Consider the following 22,530-nt stretch of genomic DNA (forward strand, 5'->3'; position numbering starts at 1 on the left):
GGGTTTTTTGCTCATGAGTTGTGTTAGGAAATCCTGTTGGTGGTGTTTCCCCGACATAATGCCACATTGTTTCTCTCTGTTATTAAAAGGCTTTTTGCTACACTCAGACTCTGTGCTTGCGAGAGGGGAAGTATTGCCTCTTGGAGGCACCCAGTAGGGGTGGTATATATTTGTCCCAGGTCACTGGGTGGGGGCTCGAGCCAGTTTTGCATTCCGTTATTGGAACCCCTAGATACTGAACCCAGCCCTTGTTGCTGCCAACTCTGACGGGAAGAAGGGTTACAGTAGGAAAACTTTATCAAATATCTCTGTAAGCAGGATGTCTTGATTTGAGATTTTCAATGAACAGAAACAATAAATGCAAATTAGAGAGGGACCTGATTTCAAACTCCGCATCCAAATACCCCAAAACTTTGGGGAATTTTGGATCCAACACCATATCCAAAATCTGCTGGTTATCCCTTTTTCTATAAAATGGGCTGAACTAACACCCTGCAGCTTTACACCCACAGACTTTGGATCAGATTTGAATTTTGCAGTTCAGAGTTGTCCAATACAAGTTTTTATTATGATATTACCGCTGGAAAAAATAAGGACCATTGAGAGGAAGACCCTGAATAATAGAGTAGTAGACAACTTCTTCTCCAAGCATGCACTTAACTTTGCATCTGATGTTAATACAAAATACTGTACATAGAAGAATTTGGCTAAATGACAGATGTCGTTTTTATTGCAGAACAGTTATTTCTTGTCCTAAATATATAGGCAGATAGAAGATGAATGGGACATTCACCTGCCATTTAGTCTTGCACAGTTTTACCTCCTCCACCTGTGGACCTGTGTCCACTTCAACATGCAGGGCTGTCACATACTGTGACATTTTTGAGTGAGTCAGGTTCTAAAATAGTTCTGAGTGAGTTTCTAAAATGTCTCATTGAATCACAAGACAGCAAAATCCCCAAGAGATGGGAGAGACTCTAAACATTGCCTGGAAATGAATCCCAAGTAAAAGGAAGTCTCCACTCCCCTAGTAGGGAAGTGAGATTTGGGTCACATCTAATCTCTTCCCATAAGGGCATCTCCCCTAAATGAAGAGGAGGGCATCTCTTCATGAGGGCATCTCCCCTGTGGTCTCTGCTGACTGCAAAGGCTGGGGCTGGACTCTGAGTTCACTTGGGAGTGTTTTCAAGCAGAAATAAAAAGGGGGATTGTTCTGGATAAATGACTCTCATTATGACACAGATAGTCATGAGATTTAGTGGCCCTGACTTGAGTCAGGCTGGAATTCCCTTCCGTTTGCTTCCCGGCTAGAGTCACTGAGGCAAACCCCGGGTACATGCCCCAAGCCCCAGAGGCGTGTGAATCTCCTGGACTTGAAGCAAGAGCAGAAGGGAAGTTTGGGGGTGGAGCGCAGAAAGAAAGAAGATCGCCCCTTTACTCTGCTCTCACTGCAGTCCTGGGCAGGCAGCTGAGCTGGGAGGAGCATATTTCTAACGGGGCTACTGCGGCGGCTTTCCCTGCTGACTCCAGCTGAGCCGGTGGCCTAGCACCTGCTGTGCCAGTCACCCAGCCATTCGCCGAGCAGGAAGACTATAATTTAACCTCCAAAAGGTAGGAAAGCCCGTGGCGAGAACTTTACAGCTAAGCGGCGAACAGAAGAGAGCCTTATTTCTAGGCGAGGCGCGCGTTCAGTGCCCAGAACCGCGCACCGTGGCCGTCGGGGTGTGTGGCGGTCACTGGTACAGCACTCACCCGCAAGGTGCTTATAGCACTGGAAGCGGGCGTGCATGTCTGCATGGCTTCGTCCTGCGGTGCTCACACACAGAGGGTGAGAGCTGCCGGATCGCTCGCATTTGGAGGGAGCGTCCCGTCCCGTCCCGTCCCCCATCCCCCCATTTTAGCCTGACTTTAAAGCACTCCCCATTTAGGGGCAAATCCTACCTCTCCCCCTGGAGCCCCGTCGACAGTGAAAACTGTGGTTGTACCGAGTGAGGGGCACGGGGAAGGAGGGGCTTTGCCTAAACGCCCCCAGTTTGCACCGATTAAGGTTAGCGAGCTCTCTGTCGCCTAGACCGGATTTCGAAAGGGGCATAGTCACACGAACGCAGCGGTTGCGTGTAAACAAAACTGAAAGTGCCGGATACCGGGAACCCGGCTGTACGCTGGGGACTGTCTGTCTCCGGAGTGTCCATGGATCTCAGCCCCGCAGGGCAGGATGGATCCACACCTGGGCGGACCCACCAGCCAGTCCTCCGTGGAGGGGAAAGCATGAGGACCATAGGGGGCCCTCGCCATGGTCAGGGAGCGTCTGCTGCCGCCGTACTCTGCGGGGGGTGGGAGCGGCCCTCCTTTCTGGTCCCCAGGGGGATGCTGCAAGGCTGAAGTTGTTCTTGGTCCAAGGTCCTTCCTGAAAGGCGCACTGTTGGTTTAGTTTTAAAACCTTCTTCAGCGCGAGTTTGCATTTTTTAGAAATTTCCCCCAAATAAACTAGACTGAATTTTACCACACTATATATTCATTGTTACCCCAGTCCCACTTTGTGTAATTGTTTCTTAATTTGAATAAGTAATAGATTGGGTTGGGGGGCGGTGTAAACGCCAAAATATTTTTGGGTCACCCCAGCTGACACAGTCCCAGGGGCTGTTAATCTGTGCTGAAGTAGTTGGCACAGTCCGCTCTCTGACCTATAGCTTTATATCTGTGCAAAATGCCACCACATGCTATACACCTACCTTACCTTCCAATTTACAAATACTCCTTGAATAAGGAAGTGGCTGTCGTCGTCGTCGTCATCTCATGACACGTCTGGTGGTTAGGGCAGCGACGAAGCTCCTCCACTCCTGTCTGTTTCAATGGTTCCCCAGCTGTGCCCCAGGTTTTTCAACTCAGCTTCCACAGCCCTTCGCCATGTTGTTTTCGGGCGGCCTCATTTTCGCTTGCCTTCAGGTGTCCAGCTTTTTGCTACTCTGGCGATGGAATCGGTTTCCATCTGCCATAGGCGCCAGCTTCCTTCAGGCCTGGGGGGTGCTCAACCCCTTGCTCCACCCCAGGTCCCACCCCCACCTGCCTTCTTTCCCCAAGTCCCCATCCCCGTCCTGCCTCTTCCCATGCCAACCCCACCTTTTCCCACCCCGCCTCTTCCTCACCTCTTCCCACCCATTTCTGTCCACTCCCCAAGCATGCCCCGTCCCCGCTCCTCCCCCTTCCTCCCAGAGCCTCCTGCACACCTCTAAACAGCTGGGAGGTGGGGGAGGAGTTGATAGGTGGGGCCGCCGGCAGGCAGGAGGCACTGGGGCAGGAGATGGGGGAGATGGCTGCCAGTGGGTGCTCAGCACCCACTAATTTTTTTCCGTGGGTGTTCCGGCTCTGGAGCACCCACAGAGTCGGTGCCTATGCCATCTGAAGCACATGGCCAATTCATCTCCACATTTAAGGAGGTGGCTTTGAGTGGGTGTAAATGACAAAATATTTCTTGGCTCAGCCTAGTGACACATCTCTCCAGTCATTAATGGACTCTACTGTCCAGTTAATCACAAAAGTCCCATTTTGTGTAAGTGTCTTGCCTAAATAAAGAATGCAGAACTGATTTTTTAAACCGTCACAACCTGACAACCTTGAAAACAAAGGATTTCGTATTTAGCTCTGCATCCACATGTGTTCAAATGCTTTTGTTTTGTTTTTGGCCAAGCACTCTTTTCATCTACACCAAAGACAACTTTAAAAGATTCTACAAGGGAATTAATCTCTTAAATCTATTCTGAGCATGGATTTTGATTAAGGAATATTATGTGGCAAAAGAGCTAAGATATGAAAATCTCCTCCTAAACACAACTTGAAGATAGGATGCTTTTAATTTACATGTTATATACAGAAAAGAAGGAAAAAAAGAGAAGAACCTGCTGATGGTGAAATTTTAAATTATTTGCCTCATTAGTTAGGATGAATGTTTTGCTCACAAATGATAGCACAAAGTACTTGCCACTGTAAAGCGCTGTAACTCCCATCAACAAGGTCTTTTCCTTAATGTATAATGTCTATAAGAGAGCAATACATAAGGAAAGCAGTTAACAAGGAAGCTAGACATGAGACGGTGGTGGTTATCCAAGTTCCATGACATCTGGATGCCCTGCCCAGGGGCATTCTCTCCTCTCTATTACCCAACCCTGAACAATTGTGCAAAGGAAGGCGCGGGCAGCTGAGTGAGGTTAGTGCCTTGTGCCCATCACAGTAACTCTGATAGTTATGCTCTTGCAATAAAGTAGTATTTAGAGAAATCAGTCAAGAGATAAAATTTTAAAAACTGAAAAGCAAAAAGGTCAGATGGGGTCCTTCCTGTCTCCTTTGTCTGCACTCTTTCTTGTTGAGGCTGATCTTGCTCATGAGAAAAGTCCCATTGACTTTCCCAAGCCTACCTGTATGGATAATGTCTAGTCAGGTGAGCAAATATCTGCAGAACTGGACCCTTCAATTGTCAGTTTTTTGGGGCAGGATCTGTTGAAGGCAATAGATTTACTCAGGAGTTTCCCACTGTTTCAACAGAAAGGAAGTTGGACCTAAAAGTTTGGACAGCAAAGTAGACACATTAGCACTGGACTCCAATCCTGCCAGGTTCTGAGTGTCTTCAATTCCCATGACAGCAACAGGAGTCAAAGGCATTCAGTATCAAACAGAAGGTGCTCTGCACTTTGAAAGAAAGACTGAGCCATTAGGATGGGTCTAATTAAATACTTTGAAAAATGAAGCTACTTGGCTAAAAATTGCAGCTTGATATTTGGAAGGGACAGAGAGAGAGAGCATTAATGGAGGAGAATGACAAGGAACCATCAGGGTAGATGTGGACACGAAAGCAGCCTCCTCATTTACAGCCTGTCCTGCAAAGTGTCGTATCTCGTTCATAGTGTGTTCAGTTCACATTGTTTTTAATGGGAGCTGAGAGATTTCCATACCCCACGTTATCAGACCCTTGAGGGGTAAGATCACTTGTCCCCATGTATGGTGTGGCATCATTCACACAGCAATTTATGCGTCAAGCATGTGTCTCACCTCTAACAGTCGAATCAATATTTTAAAAATTCACACCTATTTTATCAGCACAATAACATACTTCAATGTGTATGTCCATCAGTCAGTATCTGCACTCTTGTAGGTAATCTTACTCAGGGTCTATGCTTAGTCTTTAGACCATCCTCTGAAATAGCTCACTCTGTAGACATTCATGGCCTGCTGAAGAAAAAGCCATCTATATGATATGGCTCCTGGTGATGTCTGAAGGCATAGAGCAGAGTGGAATAGGGGTTCAACTGGCTGCTTATTTACAGACTGGTATATTAATTTTTATTATATCCCTATGGGAATTTAATTGTTGTCAGTATGCCTAGAGACATGTGTAAGTCTACTTTTATATTTAATAAAGCAAGTTGAAGCACAGTGTATACTTCCACGGTGTGTATATTGATCAGTGTTTACACACCCTGTCTTTGTTTTTTATTCACACTTTCATTTAATACGATTTACCCCACCCCTCACTGAAACTGAATTCCTGGGGAAGTTTTTCTGAAGTGTTTATTGCTTGCAAAACATAAGGTAAAATTCTTATCTTGTGTAGCTCTCTCAACTATCTCCAATTTCTGAGCACTAAGAGCCTTTCCTAAGTGCATGTAGCTCGCACTGAACTCAGTGGATATGTACAAACTTACAGAAGAGCAGGATCTGTCCCTCATTCTGCAAAGCTGGCATTATGTCTTTATATAAAGAGTACAGTAGAACCTCAGAGTTACAAATATCTTGGGAATGGAGGTTGTTTGTAACTCCGAACAAAACATTATGGTTGTTCTTTCAAAAGTTTATAATTGATCATTGACTTAATACAGCTTTGAAACTTTACTATACAGAAGAAGAATGCTGCTTTTAACCATCTTAATTTAAATGAAGCAAGCACAGAAACAGTTTCCTTACCGTGTCAAATCTTTTTTTTAACTTTCCCTCTATTTTTTTAGTAGTTTATGTTTAACACAGTACTGTACTGTTTTGTTTTGTTTTTTGGTTTTTTTTTTTTGTTTGTCTTTTTTTATCCCTCAGCTGCTGCAGATTGCATACTCCCAGTTCCAAATGGGCTGTGTGGTTGACCAGTCAGTTCGAAACTCTGATGTTTGTAACTCTGAGGTTCTATTGTATATCATTAAACAGTTTTCTAACTGCAAAAGAATCTAGGGCAAGCAGTTCTTAGTTCTGTCTAGCTACTCACAAAAATCCACCCCCTCAACCACACCTTGGGTACTTTCAGATTACTCAGTACTTGAATGTGTACATTCAAATGGTTCTGTTTTTTCACTTGTTTCTATAGGACTTTGTATGCCTCTCCCACACTTTACAGTAACAAGGTTAAACACTGACCTACATCTATGTATTTCTTCCTTGAAATTTGTACTGTGGCTGGATGTCACAACAGGTAGGAAGCAGAAAAATACTTGCCACAGTGTTAGATGACCTTTAAAGGTGGCTTCCTGTGAATTCAATCTTTGTTCTCATACACGTACCCTGAGCTCTAAAAAAACACAACAAACTGGTGCACTTTAAAGTGATTATGCTTTAAATGTCATGTTATGCTGTGTCACTGGTGTAAGTCCAGAGTAACTATTGCAGCCAAATGGAGTTGCTTCTTAGTTATACTATCAGAGGGGTAGCCGTGTTAGTCTGGATCAGTAAAAGCAGCAAAGAGTCCTGTGGCACCTTACAGACTAACAGACGTATTGGGGCATAAGCTTTCATGGGTGAATACCCACTTTGTCGGATGCATGTAGTGGAAATTTCCAGAGGCAGGTATAAATATGCAAGGAAGAATCAGGCTAGGGATAATGAGGTTAGTTCAAATGAGGGAGGATGAGGCCCTCTTCTAGCAGTTGAGGTGTGAACACCAAGGGAGGAGAAACTGCTTTTGTAGCTGGCGAGCCATTCACAGTCTTTGTTTAAACCTGAGCTGGTGGTGTCAAATTCGCAAATAAACTGAAGCTCAGCAGTTTCTCTTTGAAGTCTGGTCCTGAAGTTTTTTTGCTACAGGATGGCTACCTTTAAATCTGCTATTGTGTGTCCAGGGAGGTTGAAGTGTTCTCCTACAGGTTTTTGTATATTGCCATTCCTAATATCTGATTTGTGTCCATTTATCCTTTTACATAGGGACTGTCCAGTTTGGCCAATGTATATAGCAGAGAGGCATTCCTGACCACCCCCTCCTGGGATCCCCTGCCCCCTGACTGCCCCCCTCAGAATCCTCCACCATCCAACCCCCCCCCCCCCCGGCTCCTTGTCTCCTGACCACCCCTTCCCGGGACCCCACCCCACCCCTATCCACACCCCCGACCCCTGACAGGCCCCCCCAGGACTCGCACACCTATCCGACCACCCCTGTTCCCCGTCCCCTTACCATGCTGCTCAGAGCATCAGGACTGGCAGCCGTAAGTAGTACACCGTAAGTAGCACGTTCCAATGGGGAGCAATTTAATACACTACACCCAGCCCCGCTCATCCCTTTGACGGTCTGGTGTTCTTAAAATATGTTCTCTCACCCCTTATAAAAAATTACACTACAATTAGCTTAAAAACTTGAAAACTTAAAAACTTACAAACTGTGTATATAACAGTAATCGTTAAAAATGTATAATGTTAATAAATACATAGGGTTGATGAAACAAAGTGGTTGTATTTAGGTGCCTGTGCTTAATTTGTGTTTTTGATGATTTACCTTCTAAAAAAAAATCTTACATGTCTTGCACCCCCAGAAAGAGCATCTCACACCCCCGTGGGGTGCCTGCACCCCAGGTTAAGAACCACTGCACTAAACTGATAAGCTCTGCATTTTAATTTAATTTTAAATGAAGCTTCTTAAACATTTTAAAAACCTTGTTTACTTTACATACAACAATAGTGTAGTTACATAATATAGACTTATACAGAAAGACCTTCTGAAACATTAAACTGTATTACTGGCACACGAAACCTTGAATTAGAGTGAATAAATGAAGACTCAGCACACCGCTTCTGAAAGGTTGCCAACCCCTGTACTAGTGTAAAGCCAATCAGACTATGGTGTTTAACATTTAATTATGCCCTACCCACCCTGTAGTGTTTAAAGAACCACAGTACGAGAAAGCTAATGAAGTTGATGGAGCTTTTTGTTCCTCTGATCTTAACATAATGGACCCAGTTTTCTCTCAGTTACAAACACTGGTTAGAGTACATTGAAGCAGGAGGGGAAGCTCTTACTGTCCCAGCAAAGGAGGAGAGGGTGCTGTGGGGGAGCTTTGTTTCCCACAAGGAAGAAGAGGGGAATGCTTTCCCTTTGCTTTTTCCAGAGGAGGGGAGCTGTGCTCTCCCCACTTCTTTTACTCCTGTTGCAAGTCTACACAAACACCGCTGCAATTTCTCACCATTGCTAACAGCAGTTTAGCACCACCCCATGTTAGCAATATTGGGAGCCCTAGTGAAGGCGGACCACTGGCTGCCACCAGCATTCCAAGCACTGTTGATCAAACCTTGCTGTGAGCCTGGCTAGATGAATGAGGCTTCAAATGTTATCTATATTAGCATTCCAAGCATCGCCACCTCTGGTAGAGTTGCACCACTATTAGCAATGCTGGGGAGTTTTTGCAGAAGTTTCCCTAGTGAAGTCAGTGGAGTTACAGCAACGGAAAACCTGTCTGAGAGAAGAATTGGACACCCTGTCTGTCTTCTGTGACTCTTCATGAGAAATCATGAGTCTGCTCAGCACAGTCCATGCCCTCGAATCTAGCGTTGCCTTGGGTTATACCCTAGCACAATAGCAGATATGCTTGGTTAATCATCAGCTTAATATTGAAATACCACTAGAACGTTGAAGAAAAAAACAGTTAAGTAAATGGTAAACTCTTATCAGTATATAATTAGGAAGGTAGATAACTATTATGGACACCGAATTTCTTATTCAAAACCTAAAGGCAGTTTAATAAAAGTGTTGCCAGTTTCTGAAGCAGTTTATGTGGGTATGAAATTTGGTGATCTAAAAAAAATAAGAAAAAATCCTGTAGTCCTCCGTACTCACACAAAACTCACTGATGGGAATTTTGCCTGAGTATAGGCTGAATAAGTTCTGTACGATTTGGCCCTAGGGTATTCTTCTTGATTAAAATGTGTACTTAGAAATGTATCCCTTTTAAAATGAAGTTGGCTTATGCAGTTAACATCAGCAGTACTTTTTTTGTAGTTTACACTCCCACATAGGACTTGTAAAAATCAGTTAATCCAGGAGTGAGTAATTTTTGGTCAGATGGGTAAGAAAAGTAACTTACGCTTTTAGTTATGGGGGGAGGGGTGGGGGAAGCACAGGGAAGCAGATTTTGAGCTGGTAGATTTTTTTTTCTTCACAGTTTTACAAGGCTGCCCTCCTACACATTTGCATCATCTTTAATGCTTAATTCCTGTTTGTATTTGTGATGTAAGTGGTGGGCTTCAAGACCTGTTTCCATAAGTGTGCAACAAGAGGACTGAGTGGACACAGCAGGAGCCAAAAGGAAGCTACACCTTCAAGCAGCATTCAGGAGAGATCTCTAATTAAATAATAGTGCAGACAGAGAAAAAAGATCAAATGCCCCTTTGTACAAAGACTGGACTCAGTTTCAGAAGGAACAAAACTCCTTTTTAATTTGCTTCTGGTCCTTCTCCTTTCCCTTTGGGAGACCTGGAGAGTCTCATTCACTGACAAGCCTTCCAAAGAGTTTGTAAACTCCAACAGAGTGAGGAAGAAACTCATAAGATTCAGCTGATCTCTAGATTTTTCTATACTCCTGAGAAACCTGCCCAACTCTTCCCACCTGCCGAGCAGGTGAACAGTCTTAGTCTGATTTTTCCCATCATAGAGAAGCTCCACTGCACCTTCCCTCTCTTCACGCTGCTGTTCCCAGTCCCTGGGTTTAATTCCTTCCTTCAACAGAGTGGGCAGCCAGTTCTCTCAAACCTAGTACTCCCTTACTTTTATCTCTTGTTCTCAGTATGATTATTCCATCCAGCTTGATATTTCTGGCAAGTGTTGTGGTATGGAGCCAACTGCAGCTCCTCTTTTCAGGCCAGCCTATAAACCCCCTTCCTTCCTGGCCCAGAAAGTTATTTGCAGACCCTATTACAAAGAGGCATTTTTTTAGGGATGTTCTCTTTGTGTCAAGATTAGCAGACTTTACCCTTGTGCACAGCTGAATATATTCACAAGATGTAAAGATCCCCCCGCTTTGGAGACGTGTGAAGGAACACGTCAACAGAAAAGGAGCACACAGGATGCATCCTATGCACGCTGTAGAGGAGTTCTTTAATGCCAGTCCTGCCCGGGCTAGCTTGGGGGGACAAGACAAAGTGGGCCAGGGGAGAGGCTGAGAACTCAGTCCACAACTGATGTGCAGAGCCAATAGCCTTGGGCATAAATTAGTATGTGCTTCTACTTGGGTCAAAGGGATGGATTTTTGCTTGCCAAACCCCTCAACCTTCACTTTCGGTTTCATACAGGTGAAGTGAATTTCACTTTTCGCAACAGAACGTGTTACTGTGACTTAAATGACGTGCCTTAGATGTGCCTCACATGCTAATTACCTGTAAGACAGCAATGTCCTGTATTGGTTTATTGGTTTATTTAGGAGTTTTTCCTGTGTGGTGTTAACAGTGGACAGTGGTCATCAGGTTGGCTAACTCTGAATCTTGTAATCTTGAGAGCTGGAGTTGGTCACAGTGTTTGTGGGGAAGACACTATCTGATTAAATTTTGTCCTCTTTTTTTTTTTTTTTTTTTCTGTTCATGGATCGTCCACCAAAGATCTTACACAAATGTTTTTCAGGCTATGGATTATTTGAAAGGTGTTCATTTTTGCTATGTGCTGTTTGCAGTCTGTGTTTGGTCTCATGGTACTATAATGGGTTTCCCTTCCACATGCTCTAGGTTGCAGGTGGGTTTAGTTTTGAGAGAAGTTAGAGGATCTGAAAGTTCTCTGGGAGTACAGTGTAGGTAGTCTGCTGCAGGGGAACAGGCATTGTAGTGAGAAGGCTTCAGATACATTAGAGGAGAATTTGGATTTTTAAACCATGTGGTTGTGTCTCTTCATTTGGCTATTCCTGATGCTACAGTATTGTTTCTACTCCCTGACTGGATGACTGAAACTTTTAAGGTTTCAGAGTAGCAGCCGTGTTAGTCTGTATTCGCAAAAAGAAAAGGAGTACTAGTGGCACCTTAGAGACTGACCAATTTATTGCATCCGATGAAGTGAGCTGTAGCCCACGAAAGCTTATGCTCAAATAAATTGGTTAGTCTCTAAAGTGCCACTAGTACTCCTTTTCTTTTTGTGAAACTTTATTCCCATGCAAATATGCATATTCCTGTTCTCTAGACGTGAACTGAAACCTGTATTTGTGAATATATGTGAACTGCAAAACTAACTGGTACAAACATAGCTGAACCTAACAACCATTCAGAATACAAACACTCACACTCTGGTTTTGTGTCATTCAACTAGCTCTATTGACAGCAGATATGTTTCATCCTGAGTTAAAATAAGGGAGAGCCCTCCGCTCCCTTTCCTCTAAACCTACAGATGGAGAACTTTTCTCTCCTCTTTTTGGTTTGGAGGAGCAATGTTTCCAGATAACTTCCTCCCTCCTCATTGGCTAGTGCAGTGAGAGTTCCCTACTATAATCTACTTTAACCAATGTCTGTGTATGAGCACTTACTTTGTGGCATAAATTGATGAAAAGTGTATTGTTACATTACAAATGAGGGATAAATGTGGGAATTTCTTATTTTTTTAATTTATTTTTAAATCTGTTGTCCAGAAGTTGACACAGTTATATGCTGGAGCAGAACAAGGATTTTATTATCTGATTTACCAAAATATTTGCAATTTCCTCCATAGTCACAGATACAATACGAGACTCCTGATGTACCTTTTGGGAATCTGGCTTATCTCTGTTTATAGTAGAACTCAATGCCTATGTGCAGTTACTACATTCTGCCTGGCTAAAGTACAATGTATAGTGTAATGTTAGAAAACACACCATAATAGGATTTTGTATCATTTTAGGTTCTTTCTGCAAGATGGAAAATGCATTGTGTATATTGTGTATATTCGTGTCCCATTGGCATTTCCTAAATGGTAAGAAGCAGAAATATTTGCTTAGGTTTTTTTTTTTCAATGTATGGGCATGGGAACTATACCTTCCAACTTAGTTTTTCTTAAACTCTTAGGTGAAAAAACACTGTTCTTTATCATTTAAATGTTAAGCCAAACGTGTGCTTGAAAAGGGCTAGATTGATGTAGCTGGCAGGGGTAAATGTTTCAAAACAGTAGGGGGGTGGGGAATAAAGAGCAGATGTAAAGAACTGCACAAAGGAAGACAAAGGAAGACACTGCAGTGCGCAAGTTTTATTGGTCCACAAAATCATAGAATCATAGAATATCAGGGTTGGAAGAGACCTCAGGAGGTCATTTAGTCCAACCCCCTGCTCAAAGCAGGACCAATCCCCCATTTTTGCCCCAGATCCCTAAATGGCCCCCTCAAGGATTGAACTCACAACCCTGGGTTTAGCAGGCTAATGCTCAAACCCTCCCCCCAAGAACTATGCTACATATTCTTGAGTGTCATCTACTTGCACTTGTATTTACTTACATACAAACATAGAGCACTCTTGTAACAGGAAGCAGCAGTACAAGCTTCTCCACAGTGTTCTGAAAATAGAGGCCAAGAGGACACCCACGCCTAGTTTATCTACACAAATATCCTCTGTGTGTGTGTGTACAACTCCAGTGTAAATAGCTATTTAGGTACCTAACTGGTTGTGTGCATGCACAAATGCCAAACTTGCACACAGACACTGTGGATGTTTGTGTGCATAAATTAGGCACACAGAAAGGTATCCACACAGTTGGTAAAATATAACTTTGAAAATCATGTTCTTTTTGGAAAAGAAGTTTTATTCTGAATTCTGTTTTCCAGCTTTATTCACAGTTGAAGTTCCCCAGCCACAGTACATTGTAGAATATGGGAGCAACGTGACCATGGAATGCAGGTTTCGAGTGAATGGTCAATTAAAGCTTCAAGATTTAAGTGTCATTTGGGAGAAAAAAGAGGAACATACAAAAGAGGTTTACAAACTTCACAAAGGAAAGGAAAACTTTAATAACCAACACAGCAGCTACAGTGGAAGAGTACAATTGTTGAAAGATAAACTGCAATTTGGAAGGTCTATGCTTCAGGTCACCAGTGTAAAATTTACAGATGCAGGGACTTACCTCTGTCTCATTGGCTATGAGGGAGCTGACTACAAGATGATCACTTTGCAAGTAAAAGGTAAGCATTTTTTCCAGATAGTGGAAATCAGTTTATTACTGCATTATCCAGTTACAAGTTTCCCCTCACTGACTTCATTGGGATGGCAATAATGCCAGAGGGTGAAATTTGGCTCTTGGTCTGTAACTAGCATTCACAATGTGTGTAAGATCTAGGTCAAGCCTCTGTATTACAGCATTGTCAGCTCAACTCAAGAGAGAAGTTCTGCCTATCCTTTCCTTCTCTCGCTTATATTTGGAGGGTAATGAGGGAGGTGGAGATAAGGCAGAGCACTTCTTGTGCAAAAGTGCCCAGGTTTCCTTAAGCACCTCCTACCTCCTGGTACACTGAGGACATTCTACCCTCCCCCTATGGCCCCTTCTCACCCACAGCTTTGCCTTCTGGAGAAGAGGAATAATCCTGAAGAGGTAGGGGAGAGGAAGGGCAAAATACCTGAATGGATTCCCATCCTCTGGACAGGGATGGTGCTGACACCTCTTGCTCCAGGCTGTGACCCCTGATACAAGTTATATGTTACCCTCATTTTCTTTCTGAAAAATTATGGGTTGCTTGTCTCAATACTGCTAGGTATATATTGTAGGTTGAACCTTGCAGTTCTGCACAAGAGTTTACTCAGTATCAAGAATGCAAAGTTCACTACAAACTGTTCTCCCACAAAGATGCAATGGAAAACATGTAGACTAGGGGGAAGATTAATATCACTTTGATGCATAGATATTTATGCAAGTAATTCCCCCAAATGCTGATGGGAGCTATGGGATAAATTATGGGTTCTGGTGCACGTATGATGCAGAATCCGTAGGACCCCAATTGTCCACTTGGGTTCAGCATCCAAAGAGGCCTCCACTGACCTTCTGAGGCACCCTCCTGGCACTTACACAGGAGCCCAAACCCACACCTACCTCTGGGTGGAGTCTGTGACTCTGCCCTTTTCTACCACACATGGCCGCGAAACAAACAAAGACTGACGTTCGGGAGGTCAGCTGAAGAAAGGTTGATACAATCTTTAAAATAGTTGCAAAACTGTAGTGAAAATAGCTCAGTTCAGGTACAAAACCTACCTCCCCACTTTTACCATAATGATGAAGCAAACAATAATGATGTTTAACTTGGTCATCAAAAAAATATTACTTGCTCACGTGCAGAATTTTGGCTCGAAAGGAGCATGACCTCCTGAAATAACACACACTCTTCTGTCAGCACCATAGCTATAATAGCTTTTTGTGTCATTGTTGTTTTTGTTTAGCTCCTTATAGAAACATAACCAAAAGAACTGTGATTGTCCAGAGGACTGCAGGACAGAACGAATGGGAGTTAACATGCCAGTCAAAAGGGTATCCTAAGGCAGAGGTCATTTGGCATAATGGGGAACATCAAGACTTCAGTGACAAAGCAAACACAAGTTATGAAACAGGAACTGATCAACTGTACAGTGTGACAAGTACACTTAAAACCAACACAAGTATTAATGAGACTTTTCACTGTATATTTTGGAACAAAGAATTTAAAGAAAACACATCTGCTATTTTCATCATACCAGGTAATGTTTCTTAATTAAGGTTGTCTAGATTGGATCAACCACAACCTGTTCTTCCTAATCTAGACAAGGCCAAGCAATATATTGTAGAAATGGGTATAGTCTGGGGGCTTGAATTTTAGGCCTAATAGCTGGAAACTCTTGTGGGGGTTTTTAAATCTAGGCTCTTAAACTTCCTCTATGGCACTGGGTAAGTCACAGAACTGCCCTGCCTCAGTTTCCCACACGCAAAATGTAGCTAATACCTTGCAGAGGTTGTGTAGGCATTAATGTGATTGTAATGTGCTCTGAACACTGAAAATGCTAAGTGTTGTTATTAGGGTATTTTTTCACCATGTTAATATTTCCAGTATACATGGAGTGGGTGGGTAGTGATTCAAGGTGGGGAGTTCTGCACAGCTTTAAAAGTTATGTGAAAGTTGTGTATGAACCTGAGGGTAGAAAATGTCCCAGTCTAGCTGGAGTTGAGAAATGAAACCCTCCCTTGCAACTTAATCATAAACATGTACAGTTTGGGGATGATAGTCATCAATTCCTTATTCCTACATTAAATTTAAACAAATTAGTACCAGAATCAAAATCTGTACATAGAATGGAGTGGGAGGAAGACATTGCATAAATCTAAAAGTACAGACGGGGCCCCAGGAAACTGCTGGAATAAATCATCAGAGGGAAAAAATGTTATAGTGAGCAAAGTATCAAGGGGTGATGGTATTTAACAAGGGAGTGAAATGATTTAAACAGCAAAATCCCCAGGTGAGATACAGTCCAGCCCTGTAATCCTGGGTATGGAACTCTGCCTTTCCAAAAGGATACTCCCCAGTCTGTTTTCTGAGCAGCTATTGTGATAGCCATTTCCTTGAACACATATGGAAGAATGATCCCGCTGCATCCTGTCACAGACCCGTTTGTGTTATCCAGTGCACCTCCTCGGATACCACTGACCCCAGAAGCAAGGATAAATATTAAATTGTCTTCCACCTTGTCTGAAGCAGTTTCTGTTTATTGACTTGTCTCACATGGCTTGAAATGCAGCATCAGGGTGTGTCCTTGAACTCAATTTAAAAATGTATCACACCAAAATTTGTGCATAATCACTCTAAGGTACATATAGTAGATAACAGCAGAAGCAAAAGAGAAAGCAAAAATAAATAAGCTGCTTGCATATCATTCTGAAATGCCGAGAGCAGGGTGATAACGTGCAGAGTGGGAGCAGGGGGTTTATACCTGCGACCTGAACAGGGTTAGCTATAACTTCAGATGGAGGTTTGCAGTGATTGGTGTAAAATCAGTTTCTGCACTATTGTATATCTTTTCCTTAATGATTAAGCTCCCTTCAGAAAATGTTAGCCTTCAAAAATACTAATATCATCCTGGGGCATATTAACAGAAGTGTCCTGTGTAAGACACAGGAGGTAATTGTCCCTCTCTACTCAGTACTGCTGAGGCCTCAGGTGGAGTACTGTGCCCAGCTCTGGGCACCACTCTTTAGGAAAGATGTGGAAAATTTGGAGAGTCCAGTTGAGAGCAACAAAAATGATAATAATTTTAGAAAGCTTGTTTAATCTTGATAAAAGAAGACTGAGGAGGAATCTGATAACAATCTTCAAATATATTAAAGGCTCAAATGTTCTCCACGTTCACTGAAGGGCCAGGGAGTACAAGAAGTAATGGGCTTAATCTACAGTAAGGGAGATGAGGTTAGATATCAGGAAAACTGTATAAGGGTAGTTAAGCTCTGGAATAGACTTCCAAGTGAGGTTGTGGAATCCCCATCACTGCAGGTGTTTGTCCAACCTGTTCTTAAAAACCTGTCAGGGATGGGGTACGTTTACTTAGTCCTGTCTCTGCACAAGGAGCTGGACCTGCTGACTTCTCAAGGTCCATTCCAGCCTTACATTACTGTGATTCTGCATTTCCCATATGAGCATAGTAATGAGTCATGGACATGTCTTGTGGTGGTCAAAGTTGTTTGAAATTCTTAAAGTAATTATTGTAATTCAGTAATATTAACAATATTCTCAGGTTGTTGGGTTTTGTAATAATCACAGAGAAATAAAATCTATATAACTTATAACCTATTTTTAAATGGTGACAATTTTTTGTGAATTTTTTCCATTTTGTCCAGTTCCATGAGCTCATTGATAATCAAGAAAAAAATAAGACACTTAGAAATTTCAACAAAACTTTTTTTTTAAGATTCAAGAAAGTTTAACCTGCTTGAGTAATTTAACTGGTTACTGTAACTTGATTATTTCTCTAATAATTTTATTTTAATCCTTTTTAGATGATACAGTGGATAGTCAAAGGATTAACAGTAGACACTATTTTGCAACAGCTGGGGCTGCGTTGGTTCTCTTTGGATCATCGCTTCTATTTATGCTCTGGGTAAAAAAGGGTATACATTTTTTTGCCATATTTTTCTCCTTTTGTTATTTGATACTAATAGGATTGAAATCAGCTGATGATGGTCTGTTCCAACTCCTTCACCCTGAAACCGCCAATTCTCTTAATTTTTTTTATCACATCCTTCCTGCTTCATTTGTTTTTTCTTAATCTGCTCTCACCACATAGTAACCATTAAGGTAGTATTTATCATCTCCCTGGCACAGGGAACTGTTTGGTCATCTGCCTACAGGCAGCTGTTAATGCATCTCCATTGGTCAAACTGTAGATGATGATGCAGAGTGTTTTGAATGGTGCTTTCCCCATTCGGAAGTGAAAGCATTTTCTACTCAGCTGGCGTTGCCAAAGCTGCTTCCAGTTCTGTGGTTTCCCTCATGAGGTGGAACCTACATGTCATTAGGCTAGCATAATAATTGTCTTTTCTGTCATAGCTTCTAACAAAACTGTCTGAATTTTTACTCAATAACTTTATAAGGTATCTAAATGAGTGTATTCTAGTTATATTTTTTGTCATGGCTAAAATGTAACAGAGATGACCATAAACAGGTATTTGCAAGAATTTTTGAGATTTACATCTTGAAGATTTTATCACAAGAGGTACTCCCCCTCCCCATACAGTGGTTTGCCACCACTAGTTTGTTCCATTTTCTTGATTTTTTTAAATTAGGTTTTGTTTCTTTAGTTAATTTGAGTGACTTTAAAAAGCTGCTAGTTTCAGGATCTAACTGGGTTGCAGAGAGATTACCTGAAAAGTACTGGAGGTCTCAGTGTTGACACACACCTGTTATGCTGACAGAACCACACCAATTTGTCATACTGTAACAATATATGACCAGAAATGCATGAGGAAGCTTGAGTCAGGTAATGGGCTAACGGCTTACCAGAAAATCTTTTAAAACTATTTAGTAGGCATAAAGATACAGCTGGCATGAACTTCAACTGGAAATAATACAGAGCTGTGTGGTATCTTTTTTGGTAATAACTCTCAGTAGAGGTATTAATGTTATGAAACTGTTTTACTATTTCAAGCCGTGTAATATATTCCCCCATCACCAGCTCAGCACTGGAAATAGCTTTCTGGCTGGAAATCACATGGAAAAGGTCTTCCATCATCAAAATTTATGCTAAGATCTCCATTAGGACTGCATATTCCTAGTCCATCAGGTTAATGATAGCATAACATTGCTATGTCAGACTCTGTTAATCTCTTCACACAACTTCCCCCTGCCCCACATAAGAGGGTGTTATGGAGATGTCTGTCTCAGGCCCTGTATAAATGTTTTGTATTCTTCTATAACAGCCCCACAAGTGATGTCAGCAGTAGTGTTGGCAATCAACAGTACCTTTGCTATCAGAGTGTGGTGGGAACAGGAATACATGGTGAAAGTGGAGGAGGGAACAGAGGAAATCCTTGGTGTCTCAGAAGATTCCCTCCTGGGAATCTAATTATAAGGACACATTTTTCCTAAGTTACAAGAAAAAGTAATATTTTAGCTGTTTTTTTCCCAAGTTTGCACTGGAACAGTAACAAAGGTGATTTTTCAGTAGATACAAAACCTAATTTGTAGTCTTTTAGGTAAAAATATACAACAGCAAATAAGTTAGATAAATATTTCAGGGGTTTTGTAGTAACGCTAAATCTAAAATGAGTATTTTCTTTCATATTTTCCTTTTTCTCTTGCAGCTAGAAAAGATCAGGACAGGGAGATGTACAAATAATGCAGCAGTGAAAGTGATAAGTAAGTATTGCATACATGTGGCTGGATGTGCTTCAAGTGAAACTGGCTTAATTGAGAACTCACTACGTAACAGGGGCAACCCTAAGCAAAATTGTATTCTGCTCCATTTTGCATTCTTCTTTTAAGTTGTCTGATAACTAGACAGTAAGTAAGTGAGCTGTAGCTCACGAAAGCTTATACTCAAATAAATTGGTTAGTCTCTAAGGTGCCACAAGTACTCCTTTTCTTTTTGCGAATACAGACTAACACGGCTGTTACTCTGAAAACTAGACAGTAATAATTAAACAATGAGCCTTTTATTTTCTGAAATAATGAAAACATATATTCCAAACAGTAAATTAAGTACAATATCAGACTGGACCAACTTTGCATATTACAACACAAACAGTCCTACCAAAGAGAAATTAGGTAAAATTGTAGGCAAATACAAAGACCAAGATTTTAAAAAGTGACTAGTGATTTTGAATGGGTCAGTTTTTGATTGTCCATTTTAAGACATCTTAAAATGGCTCAAGTTCCTCCCTCCTCCAGAGGCTATATCAGATGCACAGTGTTTGAGAAGGAAAAACAGTTTTTAGTTTTAGTTCTATAAAACAAACTGTTTTATGCATTAATACTTCTTGTAAGCCTGCAGTTCAATTAGGCACTCAGCTTACCTAGAATACCATGGTCAGAATTCTTTACAAAGGATTTATGACCATGCATGCAGGGAAAAAAAATATGCTCACTCATGTGTATGTGTGTGTTGATATTTTATTTTTATTATTTTAAAAGAATTATCGACAAATGAGGAAGAGGGCGATTGCAGAGAGATTTCTCCTGAGAATGAAGAACTGGAAAGTAAGTACAGGTGAAAAAGGAAAAATAGTAGCGAATTTCAGACAGTACAAATCATCTGCCAGCTTCCATGTCCAGGAAGAGAGCATAGCCCTGTGGGAGTTAGAGCTTAACAGCAGCTGTTGCTAAGGGAACTGACAGATTAAGAACTGGCCTGTGGATTAGTTTAAAAATTTAGATGCAGATTCTGAGCACTTCCCAGTCCACACTCCAGTGGTTTTAGGGGATCCTTTCCCAATTATTGACTGACTGATCTAAGGCCTCCTATTTTCCTTTCTCCCACCTGTTAGTTACATTTTTTGTTTTTAAATCTTTGCACTCTAGGGAATCTTTCTAGGTCTCTCTGGCTGATCTCCAAAAAGGAGCTTCCAGGCAGGGAGAGACCAGTAACTTCAGAATGAGACCCCTTTACAATTCTTCCATCGCTGGTTGATGTTCAGTCACCTGGAGATAAACAATCACCCTTGTTAGGATGCTGCAATGTGGAGAAAATATTAGAATGCTCAGTAAAGTCCATGGACTATATTTTTATGTATTTGTCACATGACTCTGTCCTTGGGAATGGGGCAGCACAACCAGCTAAGCTGGAATAGTAAAAGGATAATTCCTCCTTCTCTATTCGCACTTGGAGATTCCTGTGAGTCAATGGCCACAGATGCTAATTTTGGCTAAATCAGGTCCAAAGTCATCAAGAATATAATTGAAAAATACGATCCAATCAGTTAATTTTTAAACATCAGTTAGTTTAGCCTTCTTTGCGCTAGACGAGTACAGCTGAATTAAAAATTGATCTAGTTAAAGAGGTACAAACCGTTAATGTGAACAAATTTTGCCTGGATTGGGCTCATGACGTGGTAACTGGACAATTGCAAGCCACAATAGAGATTATTTATTTTCTTCTGGTGTTAAAAAGGTTGGGTCAAATTCTGCATTGATTTATATTCACTCAACCCTACTGGCTAAATGGGTGCAACTTGGTGCAGAATTTGTGTAGTAGTGTAGGCTATGTATTTTTTATTTATTTTACTTTTGGCTTTAGTCAGACTAAAGATGGGAAATGATGTCATAAATGTGTGGTGATGTCTTTTTGTAAAATGCTTGTATATTTTTTTTTCTTTTCACAGATGTACGAATTGAGGTGACTTAATGCAGAATGTTTTCTTCCTTCACTGAATATGTTCTAGAGCTCTGGAAGTTTTATTTTAAATACTATTTTAAAATGGCCTGGTCTAATTCTCCTTTCATTTACACCAGTGTAAATTCAGAGTAAATTTGCAGAAGTTAATGGAGTTATCCTGATGTAAAACTGATCAGCATCAGGATCTCTGTATATGTATTTGTATTTATTTAAGTTCCTACATGTTTGCTTTGTCCATTATGCACTTTTGTGGATGTTGTTCAGGTTTTTTAAATACTTCCATCAAAAAAGAAAGCACTTTAGGTCCCTACCCTAATTCATTTCATACTTGTTTTTAAAACATTCCAATTTTTCTCTGAGCTCTACGTTCCCTACTGAGACTCTATCACTTCCAGCCTCCTTGGATGAAATTGTCATCACTTTGACCTACACAAGGATAAGAATGTCATGCATGTGGGCTACCATCTCTCCTCATTGCAGATTTTAAGATATTAGCTAATGTTCAGCAGTTAGTTAGTTCAACAGAGAAAAGGCTGTTTAACCCTCTTGTCAACATCACGATTCCTCCTGGGTTGGAAGTCATCAGATAATCTCTTGCACTTTGAAGATGCTCTAGAGAGTTAGAAGTTCTACTGTTTACTGTTACTAGGGATATAGTTGGCACCACCAGTTTGCAACTGGTCATTATTCTGATCAACCATCTGAAAAGCAAGACTTTGGACCTTCTAGAAGAGTAGCCTATGGAGTAGACTCTTTGGAAACAGTTGAGATGGAACATCTGCTATTCTATGATACAAAATAGACTTTCATGATTTAGTTGGGGATTGGTCCTGCTTTGAGCAGGGGGTTGGACTAGATGACCTCCTGAGGTCCCTTCTAATGCTGATATTCTCTGATTCTATGACTCTATGAAATCATTTAGCATGCATTTTGGGAGCACTTTCGAATTCTAAGTATCATTAAGCTATGGTTTGGTTGTATTTTGCAAGATACCTACTTGTCTTTACTGTGTCTTTATTTTACTGTGTCATAAATTATGAGAATTATTTATTACAATAAAAATTCAAAACTATATTTTTTAATAAAGAGGGTGTTTTGTTTCCTTTTGTGTCCTATTTCCTAAGCGCTTCCCCTTTGTATTACATTTTCGCCTTACATTGGCATGTCAAGAGCCTGCTACAAGGACAAACACTTATTAGGATATGTGTATGTTATTACAATAACTTGAAATATCATTCACAGTCGCTCCAGGTAACCTTTTCCAATCTCCCATCATGAAAACCATCATTTGAGATCTGGAAACTCACTGTAGTCAGATCTTAGTTTCAGACTTAAAGTAGCCAAGTCTTTTCTGTAAAGAAATTACAGGGGTATTAACACCTATGGACAAAGTTTATGAACCTTCCTGCAGCACTGAAACAAACTGAAATCCATAGGGTGAAATTTAGTCCTGTGGATAGGGCTACCACTTAAGTTTCACTTAAGCCCTGTTTTGAAGGCTTAAGTGCATAGGCTCTGTTG

At 41.4% G+C, this 22,530-nt stretch overlaps 1 protein-coding gene across 2 annotated transcripts; it reads left to right on the plus strand.

Moving 5' to 3' along the window:
• The first annotated feature begins 1,456 nt into the window (after positions 1 to 1,456).
• Positions 1,457 to 22,023, plus strand: CD274 (CD274 molecule). 2 transcript variants are annotated; one of them, XM_073345277.1, is made up of 8 exons: positions 1,457 to 1,611; positions 12,086 to 12,157; positions 12,999 to 13,352; positions 14,599 to 14,892; positions 17,177 to 17,277; positions 18,980 to 19,034; positions 19,809 to 19,874; positions 20,996 to 22,023. In XM_073345277.1, exons 2-8 carry the CDS (start codon positions 12,100 to 12,102, stop codon positions 21,016 to 21,018), a joined length of 951 nt encoding a protein of 316 aa, XP_073201378.1. In that variant the 5' UTR covers positions 1,457 to 1,611; positions 12,086 to 12,099; the 3' UTR covers positions 21,019 to 22,023. The 2 variants fall into 2 exon arrangements, with proteins under 2 accessions (XP_073201378.1, XP_073201380.1); XM_073345279.1 differs by lacking the exon at positions 12,086 to 12,157.
• The last annotated feature ends 507 nt before the right edge of the window (positions 22,024 to 22,530 follow it).

The sequence above is a fragment of the Lepidochelys kempii genome, chromosome 5 (assembly GCF_965140285.1).
Source record: "Lepidochelys kempii isolate rLepKem1 chromosome 5, rLepKem1.hap1, whole genome shotgun sequence".
In the NCBI taxonomy this organism is placed as follows: Eukaryota; Metazoa; Chordata; order Testudines; family Cheloniidae; genus Lepidochelys; species Lepidochelys kempii.

Bases quoted from the DNA above. Each gene is read 5' to 3' on its own strand.
- CD274 (XM_073345277.1), top strand. From the start codon at position 12,100: ATGGAAAATGCATTGTGTATATTGTGTATATTCGTGTCCCATTGGCAT. The intron at 17,278-18,979 runs GTAAAAAAGGGT...TTTCTCTTGCAG, and splicing joins CGCTTCTATTTATGCTCTGG to CTAGAAAAGATCAGGACAGG. The intron at 19,875-20,995 runs GTAAGTACAGGT...TTCTTTTCACAG, and splicing joins TGAGAATGAAGAACTGGAAA to ATGTACGAATTGAGGTGACT.